Source organism: Rattus norvegicus, chromosome 4 (genome assembly GCF_021556685.1).
Source record: "Rattus norvegicus strain SHRSP/BbbUtx chromosome 4, alternate assembly SHRSP_T2T, whole genome shotgun sequence".
Lineage (NCBI taxonomy): Eukaryota > Metazoa > Chordata > Mammalia > Rodentia > Muridae > Rattus > Rattus norvegicus.
Window position 1 is genome coordinate 181562149 of NC_141537.1, and position 12353 is coordinate 181574501.

A 12353-nucleotide genomic window follows, 5' to 3' on the forward strand; every position below is an offset into this window, starting at 1 on the left:
AGTATATGTAAGACATATTACAAATAAAAAAAACCCAAACCACACCATCACTTCATATAAACCCAGGAAAAGGTTTTGACAACATACAAAAACAAAACAAAACAAAAAAGCAAAACAAAACTAAACAAAAAAACTAATGAACTAGTTCCTCATGCAGATAAAGGTTACCCCTGAAAAACCCTGAGGGCATTCATCATTAATGGTTGAAGACTAAAAGTGTTCACCCTAATTGACTATACAAACCAAGATGTCCCTTGCACCATTTTACTCAACACAGTATAGAAGTTCTAGTCAGGACAATTAGGAAAGAAAAGGAAATAGAGTGGTCTAGACTGGAAGACAAGAAGTAGAACTATCCCTATGCTGCAGGTGCATGATTTTGCCTATAGAAAACCTTAAGGAGTCCGTTAAAAAGCTACTAGAATTAATAAGCACAAGGCTGCAGCTGTAGTCCAGTAGTAGAGCCTTTGTCTAGCATGCATGAAGCCATAGGTTCGATCTCAAGTACTTCCAGTTAACTTATTAATTTATTAAGGCCACAGGATATAAGGTCAATACATAAAATTAATTATACTTCTACATACTTAGAACGAAGGATCCCAAAAGATAATTTAGGAGGAAAAACCAACTTAGAATAACTCTTAAAAGAAGAAAATACTTAGGAATACATTTAACAAAATAATGAAAAGGTTATACCGTAAAAACTCTAAAACATTGATTAAAGAGATTAAAGAGATCTACATACAGAAAACAACTTCCTGCACTCACAGAATGACAGACTATACTGCTAAGACGCAACACCACCCAAATGGAGCTACAGTTTCAGTGTGGCTCCTGTCAGTGTCAGCTGACTTCTTTGTGTCCAGTAAGCACATGAAGAAATGTTCGATGCTATTACTCATTAGAGAAATACATTTTTTTTTGAGGACTATCAAAGTTTTATTTAAAATTTCGGAGCACTTGAAAGAATATAATGTACTTGTGTTTTTATTGTGTAACTTAAAGAATGCTTTCAATTACAATTAGCCTTCAAGGGTCACCACAGAACACTGCTTGGCCAGGCCTACTGTTGTCTACCTTCACCCTCTGGTGGCTGGCGGGGAGGTAGGCTGCTGACATCCCTGTGGCAGGTGGCTTGCTCCTACTTGGAGTGGCAATTTTTCTTCTTCTTGTGGCCCTTGATTGCCTTTCTCAGGGCTTCATCCAGAATGAGATCCAACACTCTCATGTCTGTGTGGCTACTGCCAATTTTTGGGCAACAGGCCTTCTTCCTCCTCTTATGCTTGGATTCCATCATGCGAACAATGGCCACACATTTTATTTTTCACTGGTTTCTTCATTTGCAACTGTGTTATGGGGCAAATGAAATTGGTTTGACTCTGGGTCACAATCATATCTTCAACTCCTTTTGTCCCATCATTCTCTGTCTGCACGAATACCATATTGCTTTTTCAGCTCCCACAGCTACTGCTTAAACTGCATCAACTTTTCATTCTCTTTAAAGTCAGCGCCAGAGTTCTTATCCTGTAAAGCCAAAAATTTCTTCTCCACCAGTAATTTTAAATCTGGTATTTTCTGGACGTTCTTCTTTTACACGATTTATTTTAGACTGGACAGCCTAAACATAATGGTTTATAGTTCTCCATCCATCTTAGCAAATTCAACCATGGCCTTGTCCACACTGTACTCACTACTCACTTCAGTTTGTGTCTCCACAAAGTCCAAGGCAACACTAGAAACTGTGCCCATTCCAGAGCTGATACAGGACTGGAAGTTTTTTAAGGAGGAGGGAGCTGACTCTACACCACTGTAGGATATACAACGAGTAGAACCTGAATTTGTACTGGAACGTCCTGGCATCCTGAAATTGTTACCTGCCTGTCCCATCTAGCTCAGTGACATCTACCAAACATTGCACGCCCACACCCCATTCCTTTCATTAGCCCACTTCTCCAATGGCTGAAATGCCCCGCACATGCATTCTGTGTTGAGAAATACAATTTTCAAATGAAGTAATGTTATATGTACTAGAGTCTAAAATCCAAAGTCAGATAATAAAAGCAAGCATTGACAGCACCCAGAGAAACATAAACCCTCATTCACTGCTGGAAGGAGAAACGTGGCAAAGAGCTTGGCAGTTCTTCAAAGTGTTAAATACGGGTTACCAAATCACCAACCAATTCTACTCTTGTGTATAAAGAACAAAAAACAAAAAAGGGTGTCATAATTTTCACATGAAAAACATGTATAGGTATTCGTAGCAGTATTACCCACAAAAGCCCCAAATGTCCAACTCCTGACAAACAAAATGAAGTACACACTTATAAAACCGTCTGTAACAAAAGACAAGAGCTGAGAGATGGCTTGTCCTCTCACTACCTAATGATGCAATCCTGGCAACTTGAGTTCAGTGCACAACCATGTAAAAATGGAGAGAAATGACTCCACAAAGCTGCCCTCCCTCAGATCCTCCACACAGATGCTCATACACCCATCATCAACACATACACAATTAAAAAAAATGCCCAGGCAGTGGTGGCACACGCCTCTGATTCCAGTACTCAGGAAGCAGAGGTAGGTGAATCTCTGAGTTTGAGGCCAGCCTGATCTTACAGAGTGGGTTCCAGAAGAGCCAGGGCTATAATATACAGAGGAAACTGTCTTGGCAGGTGGGAGGGAAGCAAGCATAAACAACATTATGGATGAACCTTGAAAATGACATAAATGCTAAGTCAAAGAAGCCAGTTACAAACCCACATATTACAGGATTCCACTCACATTAAGAAACTAGAACAGAAAAATCTATACGAAAAGATTAGAGATTGTCTGGAAGTAAGGAAATAAGTAGGAATAACCAGTATGTATGGGGGAGTTTTGAGGTAGGGAATGCTCTAAAATTGACAGTGGTAATCACTATACATAGCTGTGGATGTATATTAGTAAATTTTAGTAATGGTATAGTCCAATAATTCTATACTTTCAATGGGCAAATTTCATGGTCTGTGAGTTATTCTCAGTATAGCTTTTTAAAAAAGGTGTCTATGTGTCATGTGCCTGTGGCCCTAGTTACTGAAGAGGGTGAGGTGGAAGGACTGCTTACCTGAGAATTCAAGTTTCATCTTAACTATAAAATACTATAATCTCATTTTTTGGCTACCTACTTTCCAACTCTACATATTCTGCAGAATAAATAAGGGCATTTAAAAATTTCATGAAATATTCTATCATAAAAGTTCATAAATTTATCTGGCATTCTAAATATCTATGAATTCTAATATTATTACAGAATTAACACCTCAAGACATTCAAAAGATTTATAAAACATTAATATAAGAAAATAAGCAATATATTCTACCCTACTAATAATCTTTTTTTTTTAATCGTGTCAAGCCAGGAGAGGAAGAGAGAGGAAGAGAGAGAGAGAGAGAGAGAGAGAGAGAGAGAGACAGAGGAAGAGTGGAAGAGCGGAAGGAAGAGTGAGAGTGAGGAAGAAGAGTGAGCCCTACTAATAATCTTATTTTATATTAAATGACTTTAAAAAAAAGAAAATATATTAACACTGCAGTTTTGGTGGCCCATGTCTTTAATTCCAGAACTTGTAAGGCAGATAATACACGTGTATCTTGATAACTTCAAGGCCATTCTGGTCTACACAATCATTTCTAGGCCAGCAAGGACTACATAGTGAAACCTCATCTCAAAAAGAAAAAGAAATATAAAAGAAAAAATAAATCAAAACAAACAAATCAGGTGACACATTTTCACTCAAATGAACAACAGGTGCAAGAGGTAGGAGGACCCTCCTCAAGTCATCTCCAACAGAAGCATCGATTCAAACAGCTTAGGATTTAAATGGTTTTTGGGGGGTGTGAGGGGGACTAAGAGATTGTTAAGCATTGTTACGAGATTTGAACAATTACACAATGTATACACGTGCTGAGCATCACATGTACTGCATTGCCAGACATTATTTCTATGTCACAGTACAGACCTTCACAGGATCCAAGGCAACCAGGGAGATCGCGGTGACTAGATTTATCCTAAAAACAGGACAGAAGGGCTGCTGAATGGCTCAGTGGGGATACATGCTTGCCTCCAAGCCTGATGGTTTCAGTTTGATTCCCAGGACCCAAAGCAGAAAGAAATGGAGAACTGGATGTTTCTATGCTAAGATAGTTTGTTTGTAGAAGGTACTCAGGTAGCTCTAGCTAGGCTCAAACTCTATACAGGTGAGAACAACCTGACTTCTGAGCCTGCTGTTACCTCCGTGTCCAGCGCTGAGATCAGACATTTAGTACCACACCTGGTTTTACACTGTGCTCTAGATCTGAATGCAGGGCCCCACACCTCCACATACGTAAGTGTTCTACCAACTCAGCTACATCTCTAGTCTAGGAAAGACTCTTAAAAGCTTTCAGTCTAAAGGAATGTTAAGATTTTGCAGAGACAATTTACCTGATTTGAACATCATATGTATACATATTAAAACAGCACTTCTTAATCCATCAACACATATTTTTGTAACCAATGAAAATGAAGGGGTTTTGTGGTGGTGGTACAAAACATTGATTTGCAGTGTCTCCTACACTGTGATGCGGAATCAGGGTTTGCTAATGTGAAGCTCTTTAGAACTGGGCTGGTTCAGCTCTCTTCAACTGCTACAAACAGGTTTTAGCACCAATAATCCAAAGAAGAAATGAAAACTAGGCAGTGTTTTAACAATAATTTGTACTTGTTACAGTTCAGTTAAAACAGCCTCCACAGGCTCCCATGTCTGCCCGTGGTGGCCCCCGCTGGTGGCGCTGTTTTCAAGGCTGCGAAAACTTTGTATTTAGGAGCCCACAAAGCAATGTAAGGCAGGTCTTTGAGGGAGACAGTCTGGCCTGGCTTCTAGTTTCCCTCTTGGCCTCCTGATCTGCCAATCTCACATTCCCACAGGAATAGCTCTAAACAGGAGATAGCTCCAGACAGGGCCACAGCCGCCACACTTTCTCGGCCATGATGGGACTGCTGCACCCATCTGAAACTGTGAACCAAAGTAATGCTTTCCTCCCTTAAACTGCTCTGACAGGCACGATGTCACAGCCATCATCAGGAATAGGATTATGAAACACACACAGAGAGGTTATGGGTAGAGATGGACGTTTTCTAAATTAGATAGAAAAGAAAAGACTATTATTTATGAACTACTATATATTCCAGTGATATAGAAAAAGCTTAACAAGCACTGGTTTACGAGAAAGGATAGTATATTTCCTTGGGAAAACAGAAGAAAAAAGCTTTGGAGTCAGACACGGACTGACATTCTTTTCAGTCTTTTATTAGCTATGTGACCCTGGCCAATCTCTTCTGGCTCTTTTCCTCACCTACTAAAAGTAAAATTAATAGAACTTGTTCCACATTAGTGACACTGTTGGTCAATCTTTACTTAACAGACAAAAATAAGGAAGACCCAAACCCCTCAAGTGTGACAATTTAAAAAAGCGAACCATGCATACAGGCTCCAGATGTGTGCCACAATGCAAAGAGCATCTATAGTAGCTGTGGGTGGGTCTTAGGCCCTTCGTCTACACAAGGAAGGAATTATATAGCAAAGGATGTCTAAAGTTCCTCCAGCCTAAGTATCTGCAACCAGCTGACTTCATTCATTATTCATGCGGATTTCTGACAACTTGCTGTGTCAAAAATAACCAAAGCACAATGTATTACATATACTTCATACAAAAAAAAAAAAATCAACATCAGTGACATACTAGAGTTGCCTTCACAACAGAGTTTCTTTCTTTTGTACTCACAACTTCAGAGTACTGAAGGGTTCCTCCCAACACTAGACATTCATGGTATTTGCTTCATTTGGTATGTTGAGTTTGCTTTTTGTGACAGGGTCTGCTGTAGTCCAGGCTACCCTCGAACTATGACACTTGTACTCAAGATTACCTTGATATACCTTAACACTATGTAGTCAAGATTGATCTGAAACTCCTGATCCTTCTGCCTATTCCTTCTGAATGCTGGGAATACCAGTCTGTGCCATCATGCCAGCAACTTCTTTTATAGTCATACAATTGATATAACTCAGTGGTGCAGGAAGAAAGATCGATACAAAGTATGTGCTGATTTTTATTTTACATACAAGTAGAAAGGCTCCAAATTTTTTTTCATGGTACTTCCTAAAAGATATGGAGATGTATAAAATCCTTAAATTGTTTTCAAATATATAACAAATAGTAAGAATATTCTGGATAGGTAAAAGTATAAAACTACGGCAATACCCCCTTTCTTCAGTGACTTACCTCAAAACAACGAGAAATTAGACATGCGTACAGCTTAAAAGACTAATCACAAATATTGTAGGACCAAGCACTGTAATTAACTCCTTTTTTAAAGTCTTCTATTAAAACTAACCTTGGAAGGATTATTTCCAATGATGACTATTCATGAACAGAAACATTTTTAGAAAAATTCATTCAAATAGTGTATTCAAATATTTCATTAATTCCTTTCTCTCATGTTGTTCATAGGCATCAGTGATGAACTGAGTAGATTGACATCTTCTGCCCAAAATAAACAATAGCAAAAAACAAAAGCTACCAGAAACTCAATGTTCTTAACAAATAATACAAATAATAAACGTAATGAATACAGCTTAAGTTTATTTGAGCTCACCTTACTAAGACCACAGGAAAAGGAAACTTTAAAAAGCATAAACCTACCAGCCTTCATAGGGCAGTCATCTAATACTAGCTACATGGAGGTAAGGCAAAGGAATCATAAATTTAAGGTCTGAAAAGTCTATAAAGGAGATAGTAGTTCATGTTACAGGGCTTGTCTGGCATGCAGAAGCCCATAAATCTAATCTCCAAGAACACTCCTATCACTGCCACAATAAAAAAAAGCACAAAATCCCTATATTAACGCAGATAAAAAATAAGAGGAATATGGAAATGTCACTGAGAATTATAAAATGGAAAACTGGCAATGAGCATAACAGTATTGGACAAGCTGAAGTCTGTACCTGCACGGGAAGAAAGATAAGATGACACACCCCACAGAAAGGGTACACTTCCAAATAGAAGGCACCATGCATCACACAAAGCAAGGCTGAAGAAGGTACTGAAGAACCTACAAACAGCTTGTAGTCAGTTATAAAGCACACTCTGACTCAGACCCTAACCCATTACCTATTACCAGGCAACCATAGACAGACACAGAATCACATTAGCAACATACCATGCATGTACACCTCAGAGCACAGCAGAGAGCAAAGGCAAGGTCCTGGACTAGCACTACCCAACAGAGCTTTATAAAATGCTCAATTTCCTAGCTGTCCTGGTCCATACAGGAACCACTATCTACCTGTCGTTTTCTGAACACCTAAACATGGCGAAGGGTACAAAGGAACTATAATTTAAATTTTAAATAGCCACATGAAGCTAAAACTTCTCTTACATAACAAAGTACTACATTAAAAGCCACAAAATTAAATATATTCTCAAAATCCTCCTGTGAATGGTAGAACCAGCCTTTCTCTCCTCCCAGAAAGCTGACAATGGAGTTCATAGAACGCAGGTAAAAAAGTGGAGGATCCTCTCTGGAGACCCTGCAAGGTCCCAAAGGGATAATCTGTTGACTGTGACATTTTGCAGTTCTTTAATATGAACAACTGGCTTATTTCACAGTGAAGCCCAGTCAGGAATACTACCCACAACTGAGGCTCTCTTAATTGGCTGCTCAGTGCCTTGCAGATAAATGAGACTGCATAGCCAGAGGTCAGCAGGCATTTAAGTAAAGTCTCAACATGGGAAGAACTCTGGGAACAGAGAGATCAAAACTAATCTTCAAATAAGCCCTAATTAATAACCCTATAGTTCTAAAAGGGTATATATAACCATAAAACAAGAAAATCTGATAAAAGGGCATAATTAAAATACAAGGACAAGCTCTTGAAAATTAAAATACAGTCAAATAAAACTTCCAATTAAGAGTTAAAAGGTTCAAAATAGTCAAATAACAGAGAGGTGCTCAATGAGAAAAGTGACTTTAACCTGGGAAGTCCAACATCCTATTAATCAATATTCTAGAAAGACAGAACAAAAACAAGAACAATATCAAAGACACAACTCAGAATTTCCTCTTAACTAAATAGACTATAAGGTTCAATCCAACAAATAAAAGACCCACACAGGCAGATCATTGAAAAGAAGATTCTTAAAGCCTTCAGCATTTAAATGATACAACACTGGACATCTTCAACAGCATCAATGGAAGCATGAACACAGTGGAGTGAGTTCTTTATAATTTCAATAAAATTATTCCTTCTACATTCAAAATATTGATAAGAAGAATCACATTACATGAACTGTGGAGGTCATACTCTACCAGACAAATGATCATACAGAGGAATCAATGCAATATGAGAAGCAGAAGACACCTGGTGCCATGCAGTCAGTGCAGAGGAAACACTGAACTATCTGATACACTTGTGGTAAGACAAATATTAAGAAGCTTTGAAAGACATATATACAGGTATATATGTATACAGGTATACGACATTAGGTATATAGGGAGGAAAAGGAAGTGATAATTCTATAAATAATCACAATATTTGGCAGAGCAGTGAACAATACTTTTAGGGAAACTATAACGCAAACACAGAATTCTCATAAAACTTCTAACAAGGGGCTGGGGATTTAGCTCAGTGGTTAGAGCGCTTACCTAGGAAGCACAAGGCCCTGGGTTCGGTCCCCAGCTCCGAAAAAAAGAACCAAAAAAAAAAAAAAAAAAAAAAAAACTAACAAAAACTGATTAGAAAAAGACAAGGGAAAGGCATGAGTGTGGAAATCTTAATAAATCATCACTAACAATCATGATAAAGTTTAAATTAAGAACTCAATAAACAAAATGCTATGTAGAAATTATATTTAACAAGTAAGTAAAAAAGACAGTAGAGCTGAGATTTGCTTGGGGGGCTAAAATGGAAAGAGCTATTTTCCTTGTAATATAACTTAAGATTTTAAAATTCTGCAAAGATACAGGTTTTTTTTAATTAGTAATTTTTTGAAAGTTTTACCACATTTAAATAATTTTCAAAAACTGAGCATACCTCCTGTAAGTTTTGGTCTTCTTGAGTCCAAGAGTTTAAAACATGTGCTCCCGAGTCACTCACAATGAAATTCACCTAGTAGATGTCAAAGAAACAGTTAGTACTCCACTCAGCTTTGGCTCAGTCACCATCACACTGTAAATTCACACACGATTCCTAGCACGGGCAATCATCTGATTCATCTACTCTGTAAGCATAAATGCCGAGGACATGCGGCTGCTATTCCCGCACTGAGTATATGGGAATGCAGAGATAGACAAAACAGTTCTGTCACAACGTGGACAATGTCTGAGGTGAAAACTGTGGTAAAGCAATGTAGGAAGAACACAAGCAAATAGACGAACAGGGTAATTTCAGGGAATGATAAATGCTATGAAAAGTAACTTGGTTAACAACTCAAGACCTGGTGTTGACACATAGGCTCTTTACAGATGTAGCAACTTAAGGAGGCTACAAACTGACTAGTGAATCAGCCTCAGAACAAGGCAGAATAGATAACTCCAAGTACAGCAAACAGCAAATGTAAATAACAATCTTTAAATTTAAATACACTCCCCAAAAGGCAAAATCCAAAACAAGTAGGTTTAGAGGTAACCCTGGAGAAGCAGGGTTTCTGAGCACTGACAGCCATGAAAGGCACTGACAGAAGCCACACAAGGCACAGACAGCCACACAGGCACAGACAGCCACACAAGGCACAGACAGACAGCCACACAAGGCACAGGCAGTCGAATAACAGACATGAACCACATTCTTATTTCCCCTCAGTAAAATATAAAATTAAAAAATACTGCAAGGGATGAAATACAACTCAGCAGTATAGTGTTTACCTAGCACGCAGTGTTAGGTTCAATCCTAGCACCACAACAAAACAAAACCCTAACAGGTAAGATGATAAGGACCTTGGTCAAGCAAAGAAGCTAATCTCTAGGTCCCAGCTTAGGCTTCTACAAGCACATGCCATCTATTTGCAGGTAATCCTGAAACATCCAGGATCCTGAAACCTAAAGGTAACTTTAATACTTAGATTTCTATCAAATGTCAATGTCTCTTCTTACTGATGAAAACAAAAGAAAACAAACCATCACCAGCAGCAGCATCAACAACAACACAACAACTTAGCTTTTTGGAGCTGGGAAGGTGGCTCACATCTTTAACCCCAGCACTTGAGAAAAAGAAGGTGAATTTCTGTGAGTTCAAGGCTAGCCTGGTCTACATAGTGAGATCCAGGACAGTCAGGGCTACAAAATAATAACCTCTCAACATCCCCACCAGTTGTTCTAAGTTCAGTGGCTGTTCCATGCTTACAACATACTTTCTACCTGGCCTAGCATGTATAGAACTCACCTCACTGGGCTGCTGGAGAGGCCAATAAGCACAGCACTTTGGAACTCACCTGGAACTGTAAGTGCTCAGCGCCATGCTTACTGCTGGCTGTGACTGAATAGTACACTACATTAATCATAAAGGGCAGTTCTGCACACACTTCAACTATACAGGATAAATCTACAATAGATTCATGCAATAACTATATACACATTTAAGTACATCATCATAAGTTTGTTCATAACACTCACCAGTTTTTTGAAAGGAAATATATCATACATTATTCTACAATATTCCATGGAAGATTCTACTGAGCAAGTCCACAAAGATTTGGAGATGGGAGCCAAAGGGATGATTCCTTGGGTCCTGTTCTTCACCAGCATATCAAACTCCACATGCTGTCTACAGGATTCTGCCATGTATGGGCAGTGATCCACAACAAACACTGTTTTATGAGATTCAGAAAAAATCTTCATTTTGTTTTAATCTGTAAAAGGATAAACATACTAGTCGAAACGTTGACACAACATTTATTTATCTCAAGTGATTTCTCACAGGTGTGTTTTCCTCAAGATTTGATAGGGATCCTAAGTTCCAAGAATTTTGTGCAAAAAAGGGCAAGGTAAAGGTGCCAGTTCAAGGAATAAGCTACGTCATACCATGCAGTCAATTTACCACATGAAATTAGCTCATACTTCTTTTTCTTTTACAAAGCACTTAAAATAGAAGAAAACATTTATACGCATTGTATTTGATTCCTATGCCCACAAACCACAGATCCATTCTTCAAATGTATTTATGCTGACCCTTCTTAGGGGCCGAGGAAAATCCACAGGAAAAGACTGACAGCAAAAGTATAACCCCAAATACACACACATCTCCTAAGGTAACTTGCATATTGGGTCTTCCTATGGCCCAAACTCTCATCCTCTCCCTCAACTTGCAATACACTACAGTAATTCACCATGTAGACCAGAACAGATGCTATCTCATGCAGATGAGGAGGAAACACTTCTAAAACTTTTATATATATATATACACACATATATATACATGTATACACACACACGTGGTGCACTGCCCCGCTTCGCTCTTAAAATTTTAGAGCAAAAAAAAATTTTTTTTAAAAATCTACATTCTAAAAGCACATGGGAAACAGAGCAAGTGTAACGAAGCATCTTAGGGACCCGCTATTACCTCCGGCTGCTCTGGAGCGCACCGCCTCTCCCCGCCCAAAGTCCCTGTCTGCAACCTTCTGCACACACCTGGCTGCTAGGTAGAGGGGTGGGGGGGGGGGGGGGGGACAAGGTGACTGGACGGGAAAGCCCTCGGCGTCGAGGTTCGCTTACTTTCGTGCCTGGTCCTGTAGTGAGCGAACGGAGGCTAAGGGAGAAGGCAGACGAGGGTGGGTGGGGAGTCGGCGCACAGACGGTCTGGTACCACCCGCAGAAGACTGACTGCCCGGCTCATCGCCCAACACTCCGGCTTCTTAAACGCAGGAGCGCGCGCATGCGCGTGCACCCACCAAAGCGCACTCGGGCTCGCGCGTGCGCACGGCGCTCTCGCACAGTCCCGCCATCTTCCCCTTCCCCTTAGAGGCTACCAGAGGCCGAACCGGAAGAGGGCGGAGCAAGTGAGGGGAAAAAAAAGAAGGCTCTAACGATTGTTCCCAATCGACCGTTGGGAAGAATGGTCAGGACCACCTGAGAGAACCCCCAAAGTACTAGCCGCAGCCGGGATAAGCCGGCCTCGGCTCTGCACAGGCAGAGCGCACCCACTCAAGCTCCCCTCTCCGCCTTCAGTCCAGACCGGTAGCCCCTCGGAAAACGCGCGAGAGAGTGCGAGCCGCCAGAGCAAACCCGTGAGAGCAGAAGAGGGAAGCCCCGCCCCCTACCCATCCACCAATCAACAGCCAGCCGCCTGC

The 12353-nt window shown here is 40.0% G+C and overlaps 1 protein-coding gene and 1 pseudogene across 6 annotated transcripts in view; both read right to left on the reverse strand.

Annotated features, from left to right (window-relative positions):
- Positions 1-12314, reverse strand: part of Ints13 (integrator complex subunit 13) — a 31619-nt gene extending 19305 nt beyond the window's left edge. For 3 of the 5 annotated variants that reach the window (XR_015685836.1, XR_015685837.1, XM_087659373.1), the window contains exons 1-3: positions 11779-12271; positions 10681-10916; positions 9104-9178 (exon numbers count right to left, since the gene is read on the reverse strand). Coding sequence is in view for 3 of the 5 variants with exons in the window: in XM_087659373.1 (XP_087515499.1) it covers positions 9104-9178; positions 10681-10905 (300 nt within the window). In the remaining 2 variants the exon portion in view is untranslated. 5 annotated transcript variants of the gene reach the window in all.
- On the reverse strand, positions 915-1976 carry LOC134486871 (E3 SUMO-protein ligase NSE2-like; annotated as a pseudogene). Its single transcript, XR_015687166.1, has one exon. The product of XR_015687166.1 is annotated as an E3 SUMO-protein ligase NSE2-like (transcript).
- Positions 12315-12353: the final 39 nt, after the last annotated feature.